This window comes from Populus trichocarpa, chromosome 1 (genome assembly GCF_000002775.5).
Source record: "Populus trichocarpa isolate Nisqually-1 chromosome 1, P.trichocarpa_v4.1, whole genome shotgun sequence".
Taxonomy (NCBI): domain Eukaryota; kingdom Viridiplantae; phylum Streptophyta; class Magnoliopsida; order Malpighiales; family Salicaceae; genus Populus; species Populus trichocarpa.
Window position 1 is genome coordinate 7,484,037 of NC_037285.2, and position 27,322 is coordinate 7,511,358.

The window sequence follows — 27,322 nt, forward strand, 5'->3', positions numbered from 1 at the left end:
GAGTCGTGGGTCTGCAATCTTGTTATAGACTCTATTGAGTTCAATAAATTTTTAAAGTATTTTTTATTTAATCATACGATAACAAAAATAAACTTTCATAAAATTAAATACCGGTTCAATATCGGGATATTTTTTTCAGATCACGATAATCCCATAGAAAACAACATGAAACAAATATTGAATTATAACTCTCAATCAACTCAAGTTAACCCACCAAACTTGAGACATCTGTCATGAACTCTTAATAAAAATTAAATCAAAATAAATAATAAAATTTAATTCTTAATCAAATCAAGTTAACTTGTCAAACTTTTTATCCAGGTAATAAGCTTAATAACCTTATATTTTCAGATTTTTTTTATTTAACTAAATAAAAAAACAAATGTGTATAAAATAAAATATTAATTAAATACTAAATGTTTTTTTTAGATAAGTTTTAAAAATAGCAATGATTTGAATCCTGAACCATCAACACTCTATGGGCTAGACAGTGATCAAAAGCAAAAAGCTAGCCAAGGTCCATGAATGGCGTCCTAGTAAAAATACAACAATGTATGATGCTAATTTCAAAGAGCTAGAATTATTAATTAAATAATTCCCTGAAGAAAAATAACTGGCCACCCTTTCTCCAGACCATTTGAACCTTCCTTTCATAGATCTACATGCAGAAAAAATAAAATAAATAAAAACATACTTAAAACATAATTATTAAATTAACATCTAATAAAACACATCCAATAAAATATCTTAAAAAAATAATAAAAAAATATATCGTCTTAATTTTTATAAACTGGTACAATATATCCAAAATTTGAAGCTGCAAAATTAGAGGCAGAGAGAGATATCCCATCTCCATTACAGGCAAAGCAAGAGTCTCTTCTATTACTCCTATCACTAATTACGTCCTTCTAGGGTTTTTTTCAAGGTCTAAAAATTTCCAGGTTTGCCCTTTAAGTTCATTACCTGAAAGAATGTTAGTGCCCTATTTCAATAAGTTTTTTTTTTTTTTAATGCATTTGGTTATCCTTTTCATTTTAGTATCTGCTTGGTTGCTAAGAAAATCAAGAGATATCAAAGATAACATTTTGTTGTGGGTTTTTTTTGTGTTGTGGAGAAGCAGTTATTTGGTTAAATTTGTTCGTTTATTGCTTTCTCTGATTCTTAGTTTCCGAACAAGTTTTTCTTGGATTTTCATTTTGTTGAAGTGGAGAACTTTTAACATTTTGTTGTGGGTTTTTTTTTTTGTGTTGTGGAGAAGCAGTTATTGGTTAAATTTGTTCGTTTGTTGCTTTCTCTGATTATTAGTTTCCAAGCAAGTTTTGCTAGGATTTTCATTTTGTTAAAGTGGAGAACTTTAAGGATTCTGGGTTGTGTTAGAATTTGGAAATTTTGATTATTTGAAAAAAGTTTTTTGATTTTTCAGTTTTGGTGAGGAAGTGAAGTTTATAGCTAAGTTTTGTGGAGAAGGGATTGTTTGGTTAAGTTTGTCCCATTTCTTGCATTTACGGATTCTTAGCTTTGAAATAGAGATTTGCTAGGCTTTCATTTGTTTAACTTGCGAACTTTTTGGATTCTGGGTTGGTGTTAGAATTTGGTAATTATTTTAGAAATTTGTTTCAGTTCTGGCATTTAGAATTTCAGCTTCCAGATAGAGAGCTTTGCTAGGCTTTCATTTTGTTGAAGTCTTCAACTTTTTGAATTATGGGTTGGTGTTGATTCTTTTATGGAAGCATTTCTTGATTTTTTATTTTAGTGAGGAAGTGAAGATTATAGCTGAAGTTTTTGTGGGTTTGAAATTATTTAGTGATTTATGCTCAAAGCTGTGAAATTAAGTGTAGTAAATGAATGCCATTGCTTTTTATCTTGTTTTTAGCTTAAGTAAGATCGATGATAGGCATGTGGTTACTGAATGTTTGACTGAAAACAAGTCCTGTTTACATTGCTAGATGGATGCATGATAGACTAGTCTGTTTTTGGATGATATGGACGAAGGATTAGGTGATGAAGTGGCTTCAATGGACGTGGTGGAGCAGGCCCACCTCCGAGGTAAAGAGAGCGAGCATTCCGTGAAACCACCTGAAAGCTCCAACTTGTTGGAATCTCGTGAAATGGATATAGCTGGTGTGGATGATTATCGTGAGAGCTCCTTTCATGTACTTGCTGATATGTTGGAGGGTAAGAATGAAAATAGGAGTGCAAGCCCTATGGATGCATCTGAGCAGCCATGCTCTAGCCCTCGCTCTATAGATGATGCTGGGAACATGAATGAAGAATTAATGGTGAGAAATTTTGATGGTTCAAATTTAGCCATTGTTGGTACACTGAATAATAGGGAAAGGATGCAAACTAGGCAGAATCAGTGGCCGCATCTTTATCAAATTGGAGGGGGATCCATGACTGGGATTTCTCGTAGTAATATCTTGTATAAGGACAGTGGTCAAGCAATGCTAGATGTGCGGCGCTCATCTTCATCTGACATTTTGGCTCAAAAAACCTCGAGCAATGAAAGAAATGAAGTCTCAGAACAATTGACACATCCTGACTTTAATGGGTTGTCAGGCAATATGAGCTCGCATGCTAATATCCGGACAAAGATTCTATCGAAATCAGGATTCTCAGAATTTTTTGTCAAAAACACCTTGAAAGGTAAGGGGATTGTTTATAGAGGGCCTCCACATGATAGCTTCAAACTTCAACCAAGATACCAGAACAATGAAAGGGCTGTTGGTGGACCTTTGGCAGCTTCTGATACCCCTTTGAACTTGAGTGCTAAAACTGTAATGATGCCCTCTTCACATGGGATTGCTGGGCCGAGGCCTGCTGGTTCTGATCATGATGGAGTGAGTTTGAGGGAATGGCTGAATGCTGGACGGCACAAAGTGAATAAAGTTGAGAGCTTGCATGTATTTAGACGGATTGTTGATCTAGTGGATTATTCTCATTCGCAAGGAGTTGCATTGCCTGACTTGCGGCCATCTAGCTTTAAGTTGTTGCAATCTAATCAGGTTAAATACCTTGGTTCAGCTGCTCAGAGAGATTTGGTTGAAAGTGTCAAGGGTCGAAATGCACCCTACTCCGACAATCATGTGGTCAGGAGAAGGCTGCTGGAACAAGGAATGTTTTCTTCTGTTGCTGCATCTGTGAAGAAGCAGAAGTTCAGTGAGAGCATGAACTATACCAGTCGCTGGCCTCAGTTCTCTGCAAAATATGGCTTGAAACTTGAATCTACATGTGATGGGGACATCGATGCTACTGTTTCACAAAATTCTCTAAATGAAGCTACTGAACATAACTGTAATGCAGAATATGGAATTCAGGCCAAGTCCATCAGCCATCAGCCATCTAAATTAGGTCAACGCCAGTTGACATCTATTAGTGACCAGTTGGAAGAGAAATGGTATACAAGTCCCGAGGAGCTCAGTGAGGGGATCTGCAGGACTGCATCAAATATTTATGGTCTTGGTATTCTTCTATTTGAGGTGCGAAGATGTTATTTCTCATCTTGTTTATTGAGCACTCTCGCTGTGCATCTATGAAATTGTTTGTGCTTAATTATTTGATAAATGCTATTAATGAAACATCTTTTTCATTTGTCTGAAGATTCTGATTGTTACTTTGGTTTACCATGGTGCATAATTTATCTCCATGTATAAATGTTTTCAAAAACAGTTTATTTCTTATAAATGCATGTTTTCATGAGTCTTGAAAGCTGGCACATCCTTTTGTGTGATAAAAAATTCATTTGTTTGTTGCTCTATCCCTTTTCCCAAATGCTACCTGTCCATAACAAATATAATTATTGGGGCTTTTTTAAGCATTGGTGATTCACAATCTGAGAAGATTTTTCTGCCATATGTAGTAGAAATTACAACCATGAAATTGCTGTCATTATCGAAGTGTAGTAGCAGTAGTATTCTTTTGTTGGCTATATAAGCTTATCCTATGCGTCCTGCTTATTTTTGTTTGTCATTCTCTCTATGTTTGTTTATTTTGTTTAGATTTATGGGTTTGGATAGAAATTTTCTTTTTTATATGATTAATTAGGTTGTTTCTTTCAGTTGCTTGGTCGTTTTGACTCTGACAGAGCACATGCAACAGCAATGTCAGACCTTTGTCACAGGATTCTTCCTCCACAACTTTTATCAGAAAATCCAAAGGAAGCTGGATTCTGCCTTTGGCTACTTCATCCTGAACCCTCATCACGCCCAACAGCAAGGTAATCCTAGCTTGTTTTAAATTTGTAAAATCTTGAATTTTATTGGATATGAAGACCTTAAAAGCTTGACATTCCATTAATCAATAGTCTTGGCATTTAAACTATTAGAGGACTAAAAATAAATTGAGTTACAAGAGTTGTTAATTTGTGGCAAGATTTAAATCTGATTGTGAGACTTTACCTTGAACTCAATGTGATCCAAGCACTTTGGAAGTGTCAGTACCAAACTTCCCTTTTGTTTTGTTTCTTTTTCATTTAACTTTAATTCGTGTTCATTTCTTCATTAATAAAATATTTACATCCATGGAAAGCTAGCCTCTTGCCCCTAAAAGAGGCTTTACACCATGTTTTGTGCTTCTACGAGTGAGCAGAGGACTAGATCATCGAAGCTCCTATCTCACACCCTCTCACCAACATTAAATCTCCCTAAGCTTTGTCTGAACTCTCTCTCACTCTCGATCCATATTATGCATATGTAGTCTACCCTTGCATGTAGTTGGTGGTGTTAAAGCCATGAAATTTGAGTTCACATCTGACGAATTAAATGGGTTTTATGGACCTTAGTTAACTGTGGGGATTTTTATTCAACCTGGTGAATGAGGAAGAAATGAAAGGAAAGCTGGATGGTTGTGACTTGTGTCTGTCATGGTGTTACTAATGGAAGTAGATGGAACAGGCACATTGAACCACTTATAATAGGTTGATATTAAAATTGCCCCCTTTTAAAGACTGAGGACCTTAACAAGATTTTGGACAAAATATGGGATGAAATTGCACCTGCATCAGTTTGTGGGATACGTGGGGACATAATGCAATAGATTTTTGCATTGGACTGATCATCGATTTTCTCATAAGAAATGAATTTCAAGTATTTTATGCTTCTTCTTTTTCTTTCCCAAACTAGTGCATTAGTTGATTGTAAAACATTCTGGCTTTGTTACCAGGATGGGTGCCTGCTAACTCATGCTATAGTTCTGGTGCAAGTTGTTAAATTCTAAACTTATGCCCTCGTGTGAGATTCTATTTTGCTTGTATCTGGCAGGGAAATCCTACAATCTGAATTGATTAATGGATTGCAAGAGGTGTCCGCAGAAGAATTGTCATCCTCTGTTGACCAAGATGATGCCGAATCAGAACTTTTGTTGCATTTCCTTGTTTCATTGAAGGAGCAGAAGCAGAAGCACGCCTTTAAGTTAGTGGAAGATGTTAGATGCTTGGATACTGATATCGAAGAGGTTGGTAGGAGAAGCTGCTCAAAGAAACACTTGCACCATTCTTGCTTAGAGAATGACTTTATAAATGAAAGGCAACCTACCTCTGAGCATAAAGAACCTTCCAGGTTGGAGGCACTTTCTCAAGTATCTCCTGATTTTCAGACAAACAATATGAGGTTGATGAGCAATATCAGCCAGCTTGAAAGTGCTTATTTCTCCATGAGATCCAAAGTCCAGCTTGCTGAGACTGATGCTGCCACTCGCCAAGATAAGGACTTACTGATAAATCGTAAGAACTGGGATTTAGCACAGGAGGATGAAGAAACACAGAATACCACTGATTGCCTTGGATCCTTTTTTGATGGTTTGTGCAAGTATGCTCGTTATAGTAAGTTTGAAGCACGTGGGCTACTAAGAACCGGGGACTTCAATAATTCTGCAAATGTTATTTGTTCTTTGAGTTTTGACCGTGATGCAGACTATTTTGCTGCTGCTGGAGTATCAAAGAAAATAAAGATATTTGAGTTTGATTCACTCTTTAATGACTCTGTTGATATTCATTATCCAGTCATTGAAATGTCAAATGAGTCAAAGCTCAGCTGCATTTGCTGGAACAGCTACATCAAGAGCTATCTGGCTTCAACTGGCTATGATGGTGTTGTTAAGGTGTGTATATCTTGCATGCTAGATTCTTTACTGTTGAAATACCTTTCTGTGAGTATCAGTGGGTCGACCTGATGCGGGACAACCTTGTCATATCTGTGGCTTGGATATGGAGTTTTCTGCATCAGCTTCTGAATTTCTTGGGGTTATAAGGGATTCCAGTGTCATATTCTTTAGTTTTCTTACTGCAGCTTTCATCTTGTCCCCTGCAATCATCTTTGATCTTTCTTTTATAAAAAAAATAAGCCCTAAATATCCTCACTTCTGAAATTTTCAAATGTCAGCTTAAAAAAGAACATCATATTGTTGCTAATCTATAAGTTTACATTGTATTTGTTGAGGTTTCTCAACTTCTTGAATCGCATTGGTTATCCTTCTCCTACACACTGTAATTATTATCTTCATGTGTGCTCAAATTTGTCTGCTTATTTTTATTTTCCACTGTACATTTTAGATCTTGTGGTTGTATTCTTAAATTCCCCACGTTGCTCTTTACCTGATTTGCTTTGATGAATTCCAGCTATGGGATGTGAATACTGGTCAAGTGGTTTTTCAATATAAGGAGCATGAAAAGAGAGCTTGGTCTGTGGACTTTTCTCAAGTATATCCAACAAAATTAGCCAGTGGAAGTGATGATTGTTCTGTGAAGCTGTGGAGCATTAATGAGGCATGTTCTCCCCATCTCTTTTGTACTTTGTAATAGTTTGGGATTCCTAAAACCAGAGTTGGAAGAATGTTCCACTATTTAATGAAGGCCATTTGAGTTAAAATGTGATAGTGCTGCTTGGTGTTTCTTTAACTTTATATGTTTATTCTTCTTTCTTGCAGCTCTAGCTATTGCTCAAAAAATTGAAATTCTTTCTGTAATTTGCTTAATAAAAGCTTATGCAGTTCAAACCTTTTTGCAGAAAAATAGTACAAGCACAATCAGGAACATTGCAAATGTCTGCTGCGTGCAGTTCTCTTCTCACTCTACTCATTTGCTGGCCTTTGGGTCTGCAGATTACAGAACCTATTGCTATGATCTTCGGAATGTTAGAGCCCCCTGGTGTGTATTGTCTGGCCATGACAAAGCTGTGAGCTATGTTAAATTCTTGGATTCTGAAACTCTGGTTACTGCATCAACTGACAATACGTTAAAGATTTGGGATCTCAATAAAACCAGCTCCAGTGGTTTATCCCCTAGTGCTTGCAGCTTAACCCTTGGTGGACACACTAACGAGAAGGTCAGTGCTTGTGTTTAAGGAGCTAGCCAGTTTGTTCTTGCGCTGCTTTTATTTTATTTTATTTTAATCATTTCCTCTTACGGGTATCTCTTGCTCCTGCAGAACTTTGTGGGTCTATCTGTTGCCAATGGTTACATAGCATGTGGATCAGAAACAAATGAGGTATGGCTTCAGTTTTTTTTGGCAGAATGATTTGCTTGATAATAAGTGAGGATGAGAATTCATCACTGAAAGGGGGTAAAAAATGAAAGAGAAGAACAATAGTTCCCAGCTTTCATACGCGACCTCTACCATTTTTGCCAAAGTACATCTACTCTTTAACTTACTGAAGTGATGTTGTCTCCTTTCAGGTTTATGCTTACCATAGATCTCTACCTATGCCAATCACTTCTCACAAGTTTGGTTCAATTGATCCTATTTCTGGTAAGGAAACAGATTGTGACAATGGGCAGTTTGTTTCAAGTGTCTGCTGGAGAGGGAAATCAGACATGGTTGTTGCTGCTAATTCGAGTGGGTGTATAAAAGCATTGCAAATGCTATGAAGCAAAATAGTCAATCTGAGATCAATTGGAAACCACATTCGTTTGGCTTCCTTATTGCATGGGGACCCGGAGCCTTTTCTTTTTTCCGGACAGCATGTTCATAAACTGAAACCGCAAATTTGCTTGGCAATATCTTCGACGAATGTCATCTGCTCAGCTTGCTCAGTGATACAAGGGTTTCAGTTGGCTGAACTACTGACTTCACTTAGGGAAGCAAATTCCGGTTCCAGATCTCCAGATAAGAAAGATCAGATACCAGATCTGAGATATTTGCCGGTGAAAGCACCAGAATATCATATTGTTTAAGAGGGTACACTGCTTGTAAATATAAAACAAAAATGATTGAGATCAATGTGGTGTCAAGATGTGCTGGATTGAAATAAGACTCCGAGGAAGCATCGGGCATCGTGATGCAACAAGTTACGTTGGTCATAATAAGGGCTTCTGACCAATTCCGGCATTTGTGAATTGGCAGGCAGCCCTTCAAAGTTTTGGCTAGGACCTGCATATATACACTTGAGTTTTCAAGTTCTATTTAATAGTGGGGCCTATTTGATGCCAAGTGGACATCTACACCAATTCCATCTAATTCCTTGTTGAGTTGTATCTACGGATTGAATCTTGCAAATATAAAAGCTAGCACATGTAAATTTTATAGAAAAAGGAACGGTGTATATGATAATATCGTTTTGAAAAGATTATTTTAGTTGCCACAGTCTGCGTTTCTGGCCTTGCTGATAGCTTGATGAAGTAGTTCAATGGCACTGTTGACAATTTCCATAAAGTCTTGTAACAAGGAGATAAGAAAAACAGCTGATTTTCCCAGCAGGAAACAGGCTGGTGTCATACTGCTTTTTAGAGTTTGACACGAGACATAGAAGTAAATATGGCTTAAACCTAACATCTTCTGAAAGTGTCAGCCAGGCTACAAGATGGTCAAAATTCAGCTTATGAGCAGAAATACAGAGCAGGATGGCCCATGAGGCCCGCCCATTTGAAAAATAACTGTTAATACTCTCCCAAACAGCCGCACAATAGTCGGCCCACTCAAGATCCTGTGCTAAGAACTACGACTAAAGCTTAGTTTAGAAGTTTCTTTAATTTGTAGACCGAATCGAACTTCTTATCCTGTGATATTTAAGGACGTAATTGTAATTATAAGCTAATTTAAAGACCAAACTCAAATAATATTATCCAAAAACAAATGCGAGTAGTATTTGGGAAAGAAGAGAAAGCAAGTGTAGCAGAGTGCGTGGAAATCGAGGAAGACGAGGATGCAGTGGTACTTCGTCGCCTTACTTCTCACATTTCTCACCAGCTCTCAGGTCTCTCTCTCACTTCCAAATCCCTATAATATCTAGAGATCGATCAAAGTTTTCACTTTGCTCTTAAGTTTTGAATCTATAGCTTTTGATTTCATGATTATGAAAATGTGGAAGTACCAGAAATGTGTTTGTGTGTGTGTGAGAGAGATTAAGCATTTTGGATTGTGTGATTCGAGGCGTAATTAAGAATTTATTATAAGAAAGGCGAGATAGATTAGGCGTTTGGGTTTTGAGGCGTGAATAAAAAGTTCAAGGAAAATGAGAGTTGAGATACGAAAATAATAGCAAAATCGGAGGTATTTAAAAAGCAATGCAGAAACTTGTGATCGATTGAATAAGATGCTTTGGGTGAATTGGTTTCGTATCCGAGGAAGTTTTGTAGCTTCGAAATACTGTCAGATCTCTGTATTCGAAGATTTTTTTTTTTTTACGCTGAAACAGATAAATTAAATTAACCTATCCTCCTCCTTTATTTACTGGCAGGGCATTTTGACTACTCTATCTCAAAGTAATGGAAAGTATTTGTACGACTATGCCACTGTACCCTTTCTTGCTGAAGTTTTCAAGGTATTCTTAGCTCTTGAGTGGACAGACCATTTAACATAGCAATGACGGTTTTTTCCATATGTAAATTGGCTTTCTTTTTAATGTTGTGTTTATTTGAACAACAGCTGGTGCTTTCTAGTTTACTTGTTTGGAGAGAGTGCCAGATATCACCATCTACAAGGATGACTACAGAATGGAAGAGTGTGCGCTTATACGTTGTTCCTTCAATCATTTATCTAATTCATAACAATGTTCAGTTTGCTACTTTGACTTATGTGGATGCATCCACTTACCAGATAATGGGTAATTTGAAGATTGTTACCACTGGCATATTATTCAGGTGCCTATTTTATACTGTTCTTTTTTATCATTCGCTTCCTCGGTTGGATGTCTTTTGGAATGAATTTAGCCTTGTTTCAGCTAATTAATTGATGATTTTCTTTGCCTTCTCTATGATTCATTCTTTAGGCTGTTCCTGAGGAGGAGACTGTCTAATCTGCAGTGGATGGCAATTATTCTATTAGCTGTTGGAACAACCACAAGCCAGGTAGGTGGTTATTTGAATTGTTAGCAATTTCTCCTCTTCATCTTCATGCTTTGTTTAGTTCTTTGGTTATTTAACTTATGCACTGCAAGTTTCTGTTCAGATTTTTATTTTACACCAAAATCGCTGTCTTTGTTATATTGCAGTTTTTTCACGATCCTAATTATCATCAACTTTCCCTTTTAATTTATTCGTTAACATTTTATCTATAACCAAAAAAAATAAAATAATAATGAATGCTTTTCTTTCATTTATTGTAGGTTAAAGGTTGTGGAGAAGCATCCTGTGATTCTCTATTTGCAGCTCCAATTCAAGGCTATATGTTGGGGGCAGTATCTGCTTGTCTATCAGCATTAGCAGGTGTCTACACAGAGTTTCTGATGAAGAAGAACAACGATAGCTTGTATTGGCAAAACGTTCAATTATATACGTAGGTATCTTTTCTCCATTCAATGACTTTTCCCTTTTCAAGATGCTTTTTTAGTAACGTTGCCTGTAAATAGTCATGGTAGCAAACTTGACCTGGATATCTTCTTCCAAGGCTCTTAGGCTTATCTCACACTCCCTTATATATTCCTGACCCTGCTCTATTTACATACTTTTTGCGATAGAGAATATGGAGTCATTGGTTGGCAAAATACATTATTACGTTAATTATGTTGATGATTTAGGTATTTCCTTCCACTTCAGATTTGGCTCAATATTCAACTTGGCTCGGCTTGTCCTGGATGATTACAGGGGTGGATATGAGAACGGATCCTGGTGGCAACGCCTTTTCAATGGCTACAGTATTACAACTTGGATGGTTGTTTTGAATCTTGGATCCACTGGCTTGTTGGTTTCATGGTTGATGAAGTATGCTGACAATATCGTGAAGGTAAATTCTCTTTTTATGGCTTCCTCGTCATATATCTTTCGGAGGATGCACACAATCATGAAAATATCCATCGATGCTGTGCGTCTCATAGATGCAGATGATGAGAATTCCATTGACTTAACTATGAAAAGATTTATAGAAACCAGAATGCTCCCTTGATTTTTCATTTTCATACTTCAGTATTGTTCTATAATATATCCCCTTCTTTTCAAGCTAGAGAGGGCAAGGGAGGACTCAGACCCAGGATCTCGATGGATCCCGGCAGGGGTGCTTGCCACTAAGCTACCCTTATGTGTCATCATTCTATAATACCTATTTGTTCACGAATCTGCCTGAAACCATGATGGAAAAGGGCTTCATGAGAACTTTATTTTTTCAGCTTTACATGCAACTAAACAAGCCATTTCCTTGTTATATACAGGATGCTCCAGCTTTATTCATTGTAGTTTTCCATTTACACCTCAAAGTTTGCTATAGTCATGCTCATAAGACTGCTGATAAAATACAAGGCTCCAGTTTTCTGACAAAATGACTTTACATGCCACCATAATTCATGGGCTATGGAATACACAACAGGAGTTTCCTTATGGGACACACCAAGTGTTATAGGATGTATGGAAGTCTCAAGTGTCCTTTTACTTGTAATTTCGGTCCTTTAGGCTCAAATGCCTTTATTACAATATCTTGCTCCATGCCTCCCTCTCTCAGGTGTATGCCACATCAATGGCAATGCTGCTAACAATGGTTTGGTCTGTGTACCTCTTTAGCTTCAAGCCTACTTTGCAGGTATTCATGCACTCACTGGTCATCAAATAATAGAATCCTTTCTGCACATACGCTGGTTGATTTTGATACCATCAATAAACTTGTTTCATTTTCTGTGTCATGCTGCAGCTTTTCTTGGGTATTATCATCTGTATGATGTCACTGCACATGTATTTTGCCCCACCAAACATGCTTTTGGATTTGCCTACACAAGTCAGAGCCGCTCCCGAGAGCCTGAAAGAAGTAACGGTTGAACGAAGAACAGATTCCTGATCTTTCTTGCACATCTGGAAACGATTAGTCTCTGCCAATTGCTTATTGAAAGTGGCATTAAAGCAATGGTTTCTGCACAGCACGCTTGAAGAGGCCTAATATCCTTGAATCAGAACCAATTCTACAAGCAACTGGGTTCTGCTCCACTATTAGCAAATGCTATATAAGCCATCTATTGAGATTTTGGCTCTAGTTTCGAAAGAAAACGGTGCACCTGCTTATCCACACTGTCAATTTAGTCTAACTATTGGAGTTATCAGCTGAATATGCACAACGTTCCAAGTAGAATTATGAGCCATCACAGTGATAAGATTCTTGTAATGTAATTCCTCTCATGTCCATTTTTCAACTGATCGCTATCATCTACAAGTTTAATTGTACTCTCCGATGCAATCAAGGAATGAGATATTTGTCGGCTCTTTTGTTCAGATTTTCCACTTCAAATTCATGAAATTACTTTGGGTTGGATGAACGTTGAGTCTTCTAGTTTCTGATCTTGACAGCAAATATACGAGATGCCGAGTCCGATGACAAGAATTGAGCAGAAGAATAAAGAGGGTAGCCTAAAGAGCTTGCAATCAATTCCTTCAATTCAAAGTCAGGCCAGTCTGTTCAAACGAGTACGCCTGGCGAAGAAAGGACGACTCATCAGCAAGAGAGTCGGAACAAAGACTAGCATAAGCAAGGCACAATCGAATCTGCCCATCTCGACGTGAAAATGAGAATCTTTGTATTGTACAAAGGAGTCTCGCATGGAGAAATAATTTCGACACTTAACATGCAGGTGACAAGGTCGAGTTAAGCGGCATTGGGTTGCAATCAATGTTAGGCATGTTTTGAGATGGGCTTTTTTTCAAGCCCTTGAGTTAAAGACACTTGAAGTTGACATGGTTGCTGAAAGACACTTGAAGAGTTGGCATACATCATGGTTCCAGGACTTGGAGAAAATCGTGAAATATTATAGAATTTCAAATATGAGGAATCCAAATATTCTAAAAGGTATAATAAACATAAAAGCTTGGATGATTTGTTGTTCTCTAGGTGATGTAAAATAATGGCCTGCTGAAGTTATAAAAACTCGAAAGAAGGGTGGATATATAGACACCAAATGTGATGTTGAGTTCATTGGTTGATGTAAGCAGCAGGGCCAGGTCTCTTGACGTTTTGGTGCATTTAATAATAATGTTTATCAAAACCTTTTCACCTGTAGATTTAAGAATATTGCTGACATAAAAGCAGACCCCATTGATTCCTCTAAATTGTTGAAAAACTGTCAATCCTACTCCCATCTCGTCAAAAAGGTAAAAAGATCAAATAAAATGTATTAGCTGACCATCAGGGTTCATGGAGAATAAATTATTTCTTGTGAGGCCAGCTGGAAAATAAAGAAAATATAGGATTGAAAGGTTCCGAACAATGACTTGGAGCGGGTATCTTATTATTTCAAACAAATCTAGGAGTCTGAATTTTAGGAGTTTCTATGCAGTCCTGCTGCTCATCCGAGGATTACAATATTGAATGCAAAGGCTTGACAGACAATTCAAGTTCATATTCCTTGCCATACTCAATCAGAGTTTGGGAGAGAGAGGCGTGAGAAAGAATGCCAAATTCTTCTCTTTCTTTAATTGTAATGTATATTTTATTTTTTTTGGATCGTTTTAATTATGCTGATATCAAAAATAATTTTAAAAAATAAAAAATATTATTATTTTGATGTATTTCTGAACAAAAAACACTTTAAAAAATAACACTCTCAAACACCCCTTGCATACTACATCAACAATCCAAAAAGATCCATTTTGATAATTTGAGTAAATTACTCTACCTTTAGATTTGATAAAGTTTACTTTTTATGGTTTACTATTTGTCCATTAAGGTTATCATTAACATTCTTTTATGCTTTAAAAATTAAAAAAACAAAAAAAGATCTCATTTGGAGTTTTTATCTATTATTTATTTTAATTTTTTTCTTATTAATATTCAGTATCTAGTTTTTTTTTTGCTAATTGTGAGTTCTTGGTTGTGACATTTTATTTGATTAATTATTTATACTTGAGGATTTAACATTGCATTTAAAGTTTTCTTGGTGTGTTTTGTTCTTGATTAATCTCTATATTAAAAAAAAATTTAACTTTATTTTTGTATTGTGATTTCACTTGCAATAATTATATGTGATTTCAATTTCATTTTAAAGTTAATGTTGTATATATTAGCATCATGATCATTTAGTGTCCAACCTTGAATCTATAATTACCATGTACTTGATCTTTAATGATGCCCCTAGAGCCTTCAAGGGAAATTGAATCTTATGCAAACTTAGACGATCAATTTGTCCAAGAGAGATGAACCTTTAAAGACTTTCCAAATAAAAAATCCAATAAAAATTAAATTAACAATCATTATAGGCAAGTTCATTAAAAACACAACCAATATAACAATTATTTAGGTTATATATTCTAGCCACGATAACCATGATAAATGAGTCATGAGATCAAATAATACAAATGCTTCTACTTTTGACGATTGTTATGATCTTTAAATTCTTAATAGGTGAATTTGTGAATTGGATCATTTCTTTAAGTTACATAATTTATCTGATAATAAAATAGTTAGATTAGCTAAAATAAAGTTGAACCTAATTTTATTGGGAAGATATTGAGTAAGCTTCTTTTACTGATTGTATTAAAATAAAACAAAACTACAGCATAAACACCTACCACATTCTTACATAAATAAACTCCTGGAATAATAACAAAACTTAGCTGTGTATTTATTTAAAGTCTTGTTAAATACAAAGAGAAAACAGTGAGTGAATGAACAATAATAATGATAATAATAATAATATGGTGGTGCTGTTCCAGATAGACGTCGTTCTATACGTTATTGTTCGTGTGCTGGAAAGTAATAACAAAGGTAGCATTGGTCTCGCAACCAGCTGTGGAGAAAAACAATAGTGCCTCGTTAGGTTTGAAGATTCAATGGCCTTCATGGGCAAGGAAGAAGATATTCTCAAAACAGGAAGGAATGTTGGTTGGCATAGGCTGTCGTGAATATTAGGTATATATTAGTGATTTTTGCACCAAAATCAGAATCTTTGCTGCTGGCATTTGCTGGCTCTCGTATAAGATTCTAAGAGCATATAATATCAGCTTATATATGGTGTTCCATTAGGAAAGTAGCAGTATAGGATTCCCATCGAAATTTCAACCGTTTCCACCTTTGCAATTTGAGCAGAAATTACCTAAAACCCTCCCTTGAAAACTTTGTTTTTATGAGATAAAATGAATCATTGCAGGATATTGCACGCCTGCAACATAAATTTTATCCAAAAGCACTTTCTAAAGGGTGTTTTTTTTTTAATGCAGAGAACAAGAGCATGGATATGATTGCAGGGTAGGAGCCCGCCACAGTACTCGTAGCTCACCTTGTTAATCATTATTGTTCTTATTGACATTATCCTTTTAAGTTTTAACGTTCCCTTGGCCATACAAGCACTGTTCAGTGTTCACGTCATTGCAGAGTTTCTTGCAAAAGTTCACTTTGGTCTCTAGAGTTTTTTCCTTGTTACAATTTGGCCCTTGGAAATTTAAATTTCTATGATGTATCAATGGTGTTTTCTTGATAAAAAAAAATAGTTGGAAATTAAGCTTTAAGTTTTAAGAAAATATTCTTTATTTTTCAAAAACTATTGCATTAGGCAATGCATCACTTGTATTTCTTAAGTGGATATTTTTTTGTCTTGAAAAAAATAAATTAATAAGGAAATGAGAATTTTGCATCTAGAAATAATTTTTTTTCACTCCTTTATTTAAATTATTGAGATTCTAGCCAATATTTATTTTAGTTATCCTGGATTTTATTTTAGAAAAATGATGTTGTTTATACAAAAATATATATTATTAATTAAAATAAAAAAATACATAAATAATTAATAAAGACCTCGACTTAAGAAATACATTTCCTCTTCCAAAATTTAAAATATTTATTTTAATCAGCATATAATTGAATAAAAACTAGCTTTGAGACTTGCTATGGACATCGCACCAACATAAAATATAGTTTTATACACAAATATATTAACATAGATATATAGATGGATTTGATAGACTTGTGTTATTGAATATTTAAAAAAGAGATATTTTTTTCATTATAAATTTCACTTTTTATGTTGATGGGAAAAAATAAAAATTCTTCATCAAGATTTTCGAACTACAAGGAAAAACTTAGAAAATCGAAGCATTAACAATTTATTAGCAAACACAGCATTAAAATCCAAAATATAAATAAATTTGAGCATGTTTGGTAACCATCAAGGACGTACATGTAATATGGCTAAAGAACAAGGAAAAGGGAAGATTTTTTTTTTAAGAAAAAAAGGGTATTAAAGTGAAAATAAAAAAGAAAACGTGGACGAATCAGAAGTGGAGCATATGGCGCCAACTAATAAGTTGCAGGAACATAACCTGTCAGCGGCGGGAATCCATCGCCAGACGGTCACATGGCTCTTCTCTCTCCCCCTCACCGAAACATGCGCCTGGGCCCCACACGACTTTTGCTACCGCCTTACCGGATTGACTGGTTTTCTTACGAAATATATAAACCTAGGCAAGATCGATCCAACAACGGAAACATCATCACATCATTCAATCGTAGCATCCTTGTCCTGAAAAAGGCACAAACTCCTTGTGATTTTTTTCTTCTCTCTGCGCCGGCTCTTCATAACAGCAGAGATTTTTGAGAGGTTGCAGAGAGAGAAATCAAAAGAAGAAGAAGAAGAAAAATGGCTGGTGTTTCCAGGATTGCTGTAGCTGTTGTTGCTCTTGCTCTTGCTTCTGCCTTTGTTCTGCCTGTTGCTCAGGCCCAAGCTCCTGCTCCTGCCCCCACCAGTGATGGTAAAAAAACAGAACTTTCGTTATACATTCTTGTTTATATGTGTTTGTATTTTTATATGAAGGTAAATCTTGGATCCATGAGAAACCTGTATTCTTTCACACATACATGGGCATGTTTGTAGATCTAAGGGTTTTTTTTTAAAAAAAAATCTTTGGCTTAATGTGCTTCATGCTGCATTTTAGTTTTTATGTTGTATATTCTCTTGATAAAAGTTATGGTGTTACTTTTTCCAGAAGAAAGGAAAAGGAAACTGATAAACTGTGATAGAGATAAAAGGGAGATTTAGCTTCAGAATTGTTAACGCAAGAATTTTGGAGGTTTTGGAAAATGGGATTTATCAATAATTTTTGGTAATACAGGAGTACTAGAGTATTTTCTTGAAAATGTGAGCCTGTGGGGATTTATTTGCTGGGTGATTTAGGTAAAGAAATGGCTCAGGAAGTTATTGGAATTAATTAGGATTAGTTGTTAGTTGTGAGCATTTGTGTTTATTTAGGAAATGAGTTCGAATTATGGTTAAGCATCCTGGATTTTCTGTTATATATTTGACCTTTTGCATTGAAGTTGTTTAGCAACAATTATTTATGGTCATGATTGTTAGGAGCTACGGGGAATTTAACAATAAAAATGCCCTTGAAGAAATTATATTCGTTCTTGAACACAACTTACAACAAAATTAAAATGCCTGTATCAATGGATGCCTGTATCAATGGTGCCAGTGCAATTGTTCATGACTCTTGCCTTTAGAGGGAAAAGAATGTTTGCACATCCAAAATGATCTGTACATGCCTTGATGTTTTAACCATTATGTTTTTGTCCGAGAATTAAAGGGAGTATTTTTTTTTATTATTATTATTTTTTGAATCAGGGACATCAATTGACCAAGGCATTGCATACGTGCTGATGTTGGTGGCACTAGTGCTCACATACCTCATTCACGCAGCAGACTTATCTCACAGCTTCTGAAATGGTTAAACTTTGGATTAGGAGATAGAGATAGGGAGGTTTGGGTTAGATTATGGGAGTGATGTGCGTGTATCCTTTATTTTCGTCTGTTGATATTTGTATGAATGGAGTGTTTCTGAGTTGTGACGAATTTGTTGTTGTTGGGATCAGTGGTTGTTGCTAATGCTATCACTTGTTTGGAGGCAGCCTTGATCTTCTTCTGCCTTTGCTCCCATTTACCCCCAAATATGGTTCAGCTTCTTGCCCCTTTGCAGCAATTTCACGTTTGTAAACATGGCATGCAGCATCAGTGTCGCGTCGGAAAAAATTCAAGCTACTTCAAAATCACTGCCTGCTTCATAAACTCACCATAATCTTTTCATAGAAAACAGGTGTTGGGGCAAGGTTGTCAAAAATATTTTTTTGACACGACACGAAATATACAATATAAACTCGGATAGTAAACTCGAATCGTAAAATTATAAAATCGTAAGAAAAATATTTTAACTAATTATATATTGACAATTTCAGTCAAGTAGTAAATAATAATATAACACAATTAAAATAAAAGTGAAATAAACAATACAAATATCCAAACACCTTAAAATACATAATTCAAATAAAAATTCATACATGGTTTAAATAACTTAAAAATACGAAAAGAAAAAAATAAAATTGAACAACTATGTTTTATTGATAGAGTTTCAGAATATTTTCTAGAGGACATGCAGGTCTTGAAACACACTGCAGACAACTAGTGAGATGATACAACATTCTAAGGTATATCACCAACTTTTTTTTAAAAAAATAACAGAGACCAATACAGTGAACCCGTGACCATGAGAACAAAAATGTACAAAATGACATCAATTTAATCTCATGCCACCTCACTTTCCACCTTTTTTATGTTAGTAACAAGTCCTAGAAATAATGTTCAAATATCCCACCAAGCAAGACATGTATTTCAAGTTCTCTCTGAGTCTTTGTGGTCTCTCTTTGTAGTTAACAAATGGTTAGTTTAAAACACAATATTTCTCTCTATATAAGTATTCCTATATCTTATTTTACTCCTTTGATTCCTCACCATCTACCTCTGTCTTCCCATGGTTTCGATCCTCCAATCATGCCTTCCCGGCCTAAAATACAGTATAAGGCTTTCTCATACCCAAGATACTCTAATGCTGATGTTAGTCTGCTAAGATTGAAAATTTGAGATTTGGGTAACGGGGAAAAGAGAGACTAGGGAGCGGGGACTTATGTGGTGGAGTGTTAGGGGACTCGGACAGGGAGGCAGTAAAGTTTTCAATTTTTACGGGTTAAAACTCGAAATCAATCAAACTCGTAAAATTGGTCTGATTTTACCGATTTTAACCGAGTTTGACCGATTTCGAGTTTTAACCCGATTTAACACGTTATTTACTTGTTGACTCGTAAAATTATAAGATTTTAAAAATCAACTCGTGATTTTAACAACCTTGATTGTGGCTGTGTGGCAGGGCAATGATCATTCGTGCAAAATAGACGTTGCGTCTTTTGGGGAGACAGTGTTGACTTGTAAAAGTCTGATATAATTTGGTCGAAAATTGAGGATAGCCACGGTCAACTAGTGTTGGATCAATCCGATGAAGAAGGGGGGGTTTAGTGCAGCCTTGTGTCATTTATTGATTTTAAGCAAAATGCATAACCCTACAGACCTAGAGCTACAGACCTCCAAATCAACATCAGTGCAAACATGCAAATTTAGATTAAAAGGTATACCTGTGATATATGAAAATGCTTGGACACAAACATGGCCCTCGTAATTAGAAGACCATCGCCAGTCACCAGCCCTGCTGCTAGGACACCCGTTACAGAACATCTTAAACTTTCGTTCTCGGAATGAATAATAGCAACAAATTTAGAAAATAGAGTTTGGCATTAATCTGTAGCATTCTTTAAAATTACAACTCAGCTTTCTAACTTCCAAATGGATTCCCAGTCAAAATCAAGTGAACGTAATCTTTTCCGACAACTTAAAATGTTTTGTACGAGTCTAAAACTGAATGATATCCATTTGGCCTTCACAATGGAAGGAGAGAAGGAGGTTCACAGCACTTAATATCTGAATAGATCTCAGACAAAACCCCACCAGCACAGGATTTTAATCAAGCTTTCTTGGAAACTGAATTTGCTTCTCGTTGCTCCTGATCAGTTAGTGAGAACTTCTTCACTTTCTGTACAGAAATATCACCAAAGCAAAAAAACAGTGTAAGAAAACAAGAGTGTTTTTAGCACATGAATGTACAACAAATCCATATAATGCCATAAACCATTTGAACAAATATAAAATAAGGTCACTTAGGAAGAGTTGTCCCAAAGACATGTCAATGTTTATCTGTAGATCGTTTCTTAAAGTCTCAGGTTGAGCACTTATTTGAAGGTGCTTTTATTTAAAAATAAAAAATTGCAGCCAGCTAGCTCATAGCTTGATATTTCAGATAGTTCTGAAGACTACATCAACATTTGAGCAAGATATTTTTTATGCAAGAATTAATGATCACCGAATTTTTATTTTTTTTTCTACACCGTAATACCCAGTTCCATTGGTTGACTCTTTGAATTAACCCTCTATAATTTATTAGCCTTGAAGCTATATAGCATATTTTCTGCCCTCACCAGATGCCAGAATTCGCATCATGCTGCCATTATTCCCGTGGGAATTTCATAGCGAATTCAAATTTAACCATCAAGTGATAAATACAACAAGGAAAGCCTTTGATCAATGAACATTTTATCTTCCCCACCCTTCAAAGGGAGAAGAATCATACTCAAAGAAAGGAGAATGACACAGATCTTAATATTGAACTAGATTGATCCAGGAAGTTAATGTTCTCAAGAACAGTCAGAGACAACAATGTCACCCTTCTCAAATCAATGAGCAAAACAGCAGAGTAATTCGACAGTTCAAGAAGAAACAATTTAAAATCCATATTAAAAAAAAAAATGAAGAAAGAGATCAGGTATAATGCAAGACTAAGTTAGATGGGAGGTACCATTAGTAGCAAACTTGACATAGAAAGAAGTAATTGCACAACACAATTGCATGTACTTTTTGACATCTAGGAGGCCAAATTCAAGGCAAAGAAAGTTTCATAACCCAGTGCTAACCCCCAGTTCCAAAATAACATCAGTCCCACAAATATAAAGCCCCAAACCACTCTAAAGTTACACCTCTCTGCTTCTTCTTTTTTTCTTTGAAGAATACATCTTCAAAGTTACAACCTTTCTATCAAAATTTACCTACCAATTACGAGTCTTTTCCATAAAAGGATCATGAATTTGACAATTCTCAACAAACCCATGTCAACAAGTACACAAAGCACACACTGTCTCAAAACTTGCAAGAGACCGACACATTTGTCTTGATCATAAGGCGATTGTGCTACACAGTTTAGCAGATCCAGTGCTTCCTCCATTCCTTGTTTTCTTTATCAAAATCTGAGGTTTCAGGTAATGGTACGATAAACGGCTAAACCTGCTGTATTTGCACCCTGTGTTTTCATAAATCCGTCACATAAGTTTCTGTATTTTCAATTCAAATCATATGTATTCCCAATTTCAGTTATTTGAGTATGATTTTGCAAAATTGACAATTTTTTACATGTTAGATCTCGAATAAAAATACAATATACACGAACACCACTCGCGAGTCCCACTCTATACGATTATATATATATAAATGATCAATTTTGGAAAATACACTTGTTTAATTGATCGAAATAAGTATATAAGGATATATTTGATGGAATTGTGAAAGAAAACACATGGTGTAAATAGGTGGATTTAGCCTAAGATAAACCCTTGCTAAGGTTTAAACTTTAAACTTGTTGGTCTTCCTTTTTCCTTGTTGTGGACTTGGAACTGTTCGGTTCTAAAGAAAATTAAAAAGAAAAAATCGCATAAACTTTGGGGCTCCCGCCCTCGACTTCCACAGTAACAGCCCGTTGTCTCTCGAAAGTCACAGAAAACAGGTTTAGGTTGCAGAGGCCCAGTCTAGGTTTTCTTTGTTGGCCCAGGAAGGTTTAAGGTTTGATTCCTAGTATGAAAATCAAATGGTGTTTTATCATGGGCTTTATATCTTTGAAATGTTTCTTTCCAACTACACAACAAATAAAATCCAACCGGAGGCCATCACTTGTATATAATAAATACATTAATAATAAAAAAAATGCATTAATAATGGGACTCCTAGCTCGAGAATTGATTGTGCATATACTCATAATTTTTTTTTTTTGATTTACGTGGGGTGTCCGGACCAGCTTACGCGCACCACGATTATTCCCCACGGTCCACTGGACATCCTGCAAGCCCAGAAGCAGGTAAGGCACCGCGGGGGTGACAGGCGTGCACATAGAGGGTCGAACCCGGGACGGTGGCGGAACAAGTCACACGATTGACCACAGCAGCTAGACCCTCAAGTGCATATATACTCATATTTTATTATGAGGTGGGGGTGGTTCGTGATGATTAGGCGATGATTGAAATCCCCCCCCCCTCTTCTCTCCTCAATAATTGTGATAATCTAGCGAATTTTCTTTTTATTTTGTTTTTATTTTAATTATAATCTTTATTTTTTATTTTTATTTTCTTTTATATATATATACTATTTTCTTGATTTTTTTTTAATTTCATCTATTATCATTTTGTTTCATTTTATTTTATATCAAATTTAGTCATTGTGTTTTTTTTTCTTTACCTCCTTTATTTAAATTGGTTTTATTTTTTCAACTTCATTCTTTAAAATTGGATTGGTGGAGAATTGAGTTTCGTGGTTTTTTTAGTGTAGTGATCACAATCTTATGACCCGAGTTATATGTATGAAATGCTAACTTAGATTGATATTGGTTTCTTTATCTCTTTTTACACCGATTTTTCTTTTCAATTTCATCCTCTAGCATTGGATTTATTGAATATTAAACTTCTTTGTTGTTTTTTCTTGTTTGCTTTCCATGAGGATATCTCAACCTCACGGTTCGAGTTGTGAATTTGTCATGCTAATTCAGATTGGTTCGAGGCTTTTACATTATTTTCTTTAATCTTGTTTTTATATCAACTTTGGTCTTTATTATTCTAATTAATTTTTTTTTGTTTTGGATTCCTTTTTTTAAAAAAATATTTTTTATTTCACCCTTAAACATTGAATTAATTAAGAATAAAATTTCATAATTTTTTTAAGTGGTGATCTCGGTCTTATAACCTGGGATACAATTATAAAATGTAAACTTGAATTGCCATTAGTCTTTTTTGTAAACTTATTTTCTACAATGTAATCACTAAAAACTATATTCTAATTTATTTTCCATGAAAATCAGAAATGTATGCATATGGAAACCACCTTCCATCAATGGAGCATGTAACTGGGCACCTCTTTTGCACTGCTTGGGATACTGTTATTAGCTGTTGAGACTAAGAGTAAAAGAAGTCAATCTTAGAAGAAAACGGAGAGCAAAATACATGTGTGAGTCCCCATGGAAAGCTTGTTGGAAACATTATATATTATGTCTGATAGGCGTGGAATTCATGGGAGTGGGCACTTGCAAGCGGCACAAGAAGAGCGTGCTGGAGAAGTGAGCTTAATTATGCGCATTGATTTCACCCAGCAGGCACAAGGCGTCATGACATACCATAAATTACTATATATATATATATATATGTATGTATGTACGTATGTCCATACGACACGTACTACTTCCACTTCGATATCTATCTGTCTTTCATCACCAGAATCTCTCCAAAAAAAAAACCTGGTCTCCTCACCTAGCTGTCGGTGGGTGATCGTGGCCCTACCTGCCTTCTTTTCCACCCACAATACATGAATAATCATGTATGTATGTATGTATGTATGTACGGGGGGTCTTGTATTTTTCATTTAACAGTCTTCATCGCCACGCTTGCATCCAGCCAGGTCTCTGGACGAAAGGGAACCCTAGAATTTGTGTTAGAAAATTACCCCCCATACATAATAAATATTTCACGTGACCACCTCACCCTGGGAATTTTTTTTTAAAAAAAAAACAAAATGTTTCTATTATTCTCCCATGTACAATGCATTGTGAATGGAAACAGAACAATGTTTCTACTATCTTGCCTTTCAAAAAAAAATAAAAAATCCTTGCAGGCTATATAATACTTGAGGGTAAACCATCTGAGCATTTTAGAATTGATCGAGGATAAGATATATATATATATATATATATAGTAAAATAACTTCAATGATAAGAATAAAAAACACTTATTTGAAAATTTATTTATTGAATGGAATATGTTAACATAAAAATCAATTCTTTAAAAATATTTTAAAAATACAAAAACAAAACAAGCTCAGTAAATATCTATTTTCACCACGGAAAATGTAGAAGGTCTATTTTAGACCCTGCGAACCACTGAAAAACACCAGATACCATGTGGCTGTGATAAGACAACAAATAATTACTGGGCAACGCAAATAAAGAAGCCCAAATCCGATGGGCTAGTAAATGGGACAGAAGGGTTATTCTTATCCAAAACGGAGGGTCCAAAACAGTGGCAGCAGGACCACAATTCAAAACTGTACCCGTAAAAACAGTGATGAATTAGCTGGATTCAATAGGGACCCGGGGACCAGGAGAGGGCCTAGTTGAGACAATTGCACTGAACGAGGTGGTACAAAGAAACAAAACCGTTAACCTGACATGACGTGTACGTCCATGATTGATTGTATTCCTGGAGAATAACAAAGAAGATCCTCAGAGATTGTTTTCTTTTTGAATGAATCTACAAATCTTGGACTTATTTGATGCCAAATCTATGCACCAATTGGGACTGAAAAACCTTTTTTTATATTTTTGTGTGGTTAGTCTGCCGTGACCTCCTACATATTCAAAGAGGTAGAGGAAAGTCACCGGTTACGAGCAAAGGTCATAACAAGGGATGTGATTATTATTGGAGAAGAAAACGGCAAGAGTGTTGTTATGTTTCCAACAAATCTTGACGTGGCCATGTCTCGTTCTGGAATGGTAAATGACTTGGTTTGCAATGTTCGTGACATGGATTTGATAGGGCATTGATAAACGATCGATAGTGATGTTGCAACAACGAACTAAGACATGAAAATCATGGAGTAACCAATATTTATCCTCTAAGCTGTTGATGATCTGGGAAAACAGAGACATGCATTGCTTCGATCATGGTAAAAACGTTCGATCAAATCGTCGTCTAATGTCTGGATTTAAATCCTATTATGCAGAGATTGGTGGCAATCCTTCCTGACATGCATTAGGCACTAGTTTAGTTCTGAAAGACGAGTTCCTCTCCTCCATGTTGAGCTTCTGTTGCTGTAGGTATCCACATCAAGGGATCGATTGCAATCTTGGCTGAAAAGCCTGTGGGAGAAAGAAAGGGTGGTTGTTTGGCTCGAATACATGATAAATAATCATGCAATGCGTTTGAATCTGGGGGACCCAAGATTTAAATTCCGGACCAACATGAATCAAATACTGTCCTCATGCATCAACTGGGGATAATAAGTCGGGGAAAAAATCCCAGTTTTAGCTAGCCTATGCAAGTAGCCATATGTTGTCCAGCGTGAATTGTTCTCATCAGCCTGCATTTATAAAGCCGGAAACAGTGGCACCACAAATTAAGACAAAATCTACCAGAAAGTGACATCTCTATTCACCCTTCAACACCGTTCCGTTAGGCATGCTTTATATTTAAATCAATTGGCAATATGGGTAGGACTAGATTGGTAAGAGATATTGTCACAGATGAAAAGAGACAAATGTGGCTTCTAAGAGTACATTTGTCTTGTTGCTGGAGGCATGGTCACTTGCTCAGGTACGAGACGAGACGCCTTAGTATGAGGTATATCAGCTCATGTTATTGTTTGCTTTTGTGTGAGGCCATATATGGGTGTAGATCAGAGGAGTTTTTCTGTACTGCAGAGGTGTGCGGTCAAATTGCCAGAGTCTGGTGGCTTTCCCGGCAACTCCAGCTAATGAGATGGGACCATAGGATATTATTGATCCTAGCCATTGAAAAGTCGCTACTGTCTTTCAGAGTTCTTTTCTTTTTTGGATAAATGTCTTCTGGGATTCTTGAAATAGGCCTATTTAATCAAAAACCTGATTGATTAGACCTAATTATCCTGCTTTATTCCTTCGTGGGTTGGTCCAATAGGAGTGATGATCAGCCCATAAACTGAATTACTCGCCATGGACTATGGAGTTGGTCTATTTGTGGTTGAACCCAGATAAGCAAAGTATTGCGGACAAGCTGTTTATAACATATAGGTGTTTGAGATAGTGGATATGAAATGATGTAAAAATATTAAAAAATATAATTTAAAAAGAAAAAAATTCAATTTTTTTTTAAACCTCCAGTACTTAAAAGAACACCTTAATTTTGTTTTAATAATATAAGTGATTCTAGTTTTACATGTAAGGAATACTAAACAACATGGTAGTATAGATAGGTAAACGGTTGACTCATAGCCAGTTTGACTTAAGAATGATTCCCTTGATTTGCTGGATTTCACTAGAAGACAAACTCATGAGGAGAAAAGGACCCGAAATGAGCCTCCCTCTTCACCTGAAAAAATGACCCAAACCCTTCCTGCACTTATCGTTGATTCTATATGTTCCATCGGAAATTGTCGTCTAAGGCACAATTATTGCCATCTTTCTCCACTTTGAAAGCAGAGAAATGCCATTTTAACATATCCCACTTGATTCAATTATGTTACATAAATATATAAAAAAGAAAACTTAAAACTGGCTCATGGTTTGATTGGATGCTTTCAAAACTTTAGCACAGGTTACCAAACTTGGGAAAAAAACAATAAAGCTTTGTTTCCCTGAATCAAATCAGACTGGAAAAATGCCTGATGCAACCGTTTTGTTACGATTGGTCTATCTAGATTGTCCATGGAATTACCCCGGTGATAATACAAGGAAAAAAACTGACATCCTCCCGTTAGGGCCAGTTCATACGGCAGGGTGGCTGTCTGGGCGCCGTATTCGAGGCCCCGCGATGTCTACTTTTTTGCCGGTGGCTATTTCATGATAACCTAACTTTTTTCTCCAATGAATGCTATCCTTTCGTAATAATCCCCTGCAAGATCAGTATACATTATTCATCAATATCATAGCGCAACAATCAACAATTTTTTTCAAAGGTTATTTGTAAAAAATAATAATTATTCTTCATTTTTACTTCATTCTCTAGCAATAAGAAGATAAACATATTGCTATTTTCAGGACTAATATTGCATCATA

At 35.8% G+C, this 27,322-nt stretch overlaps 3 protein-coding genes across 7 annotated transcripts; all 3 read left to right on the forward strand.

Moving 5' to 3' along the window:
* The first annotated feature begins 630 nt into the window (after window positions 1-630).
* Window positions 631-8,576, forward strand: LOC7479329 (protein SPA1-RELATED 2). Of its 3 annotated transcripts, none has more exons than XM_024604201.2 (8): window positions 631-941; window positions 1,947-3,479; window positions 4,059-4,216; window positions 5,259-6,096; window positions 6,614-6,760; window positions 7,002-7,319; window positions 7,422-7,481; window positions 7,670-8,576. In XM_024604201.2, exons 2-8 carry the CDS (start codon window positions 1,983-1,985, stop codon window positions 7,859-7,861), a joined length of 3,210 nt encoding a protein of 1,069 aa, XP_024459969.2. In that variant the 5' UTR covers window positions 631-941; window positions 1,947-1,982; the 3' UTR covers window positions 7,862-8,576. The 3 variants fall into 3 exon arrangements, with proteins under 3 accessions (XP_024459969.2, XP_024459973.2, XP_024459976.2); XM_024604205.2 differs by having other exon boundaries at window positions 721-973; XM_024604208.2 differs by having other exon boundaries at window positions 721-925.
* Window positions 8,577-9,021: 445 nt separating this feature from the next.
* On the forward strand, window positions 9,022-12,619 carry LOC7472718 (CMP-sialic acid transporter 1). 3 transcript variants are annotated; one of them, XR_002982593.2, is made up of 9 exons: window positions 9,022-9,186; window positions 9,670-9,753; window positions 9,858-10,072; window positions 10,201-10,279; window positions 10,537-10,706; window positions 10,967-11,153; window positions 11,575-11,765; window positions 11,862-11,939; window positions 12,048-12,111. XR_002982593.2 is itself a non-coding variant. In XM_002297951.4 (8 exons), exons 1-8 carry the CDS (start codon window positions 9,136-9,138, stop codon window positions 12,189-12,191), a joined length of 1,008 nt encoding a protein of 335 aa, XP_002297987.2. In that variant the 5' UTR covers window positions 9,022-9,135; the 3' UTR covers window positions 12,192-12,619. The 3 variants fall into 3 exon arrangements, 2 of the variants coding, with proteins under 2 accessions (XP_002297987.2, XP_024459992.1); XM_002297951.4 differs by lacking the exon at window positions 11,575-11,765 and having other exon boundaries at window positions 12,048-12,619; XM_024604224.2 differs by lacking the exon at window positions 11,575-11,765 and having other exon boundaries at window positions 11,015-11,153; window positions 12,048-12,619.
* Window positions 12,620-16,790: 4,171 nt separating this feature from the next.
* LOC7472719 (arabinogalactan protein 41) lies at window positions 16,791-18,235 on the forward strand. The gene is made up of 2 exons (XM_002297952.4): window positions 16,791-17,083; window positions 17,953-18,235. The coding sequence occupies exons 1-2, from the start codon at window positions 16,972-16,974 to the stop codon at window positions 18,048-18,050; spliced, it is 210 nt and encodes a 69-aa protein (XP_002297988.1). The 5' UTR covers window positions 16,791-16,971; the 3' UTR covers window positions 18,051-18,235.
* The last annotated feature ends 9,087 nt before the right edge of the window (window positions 18,236-27,322 follow it).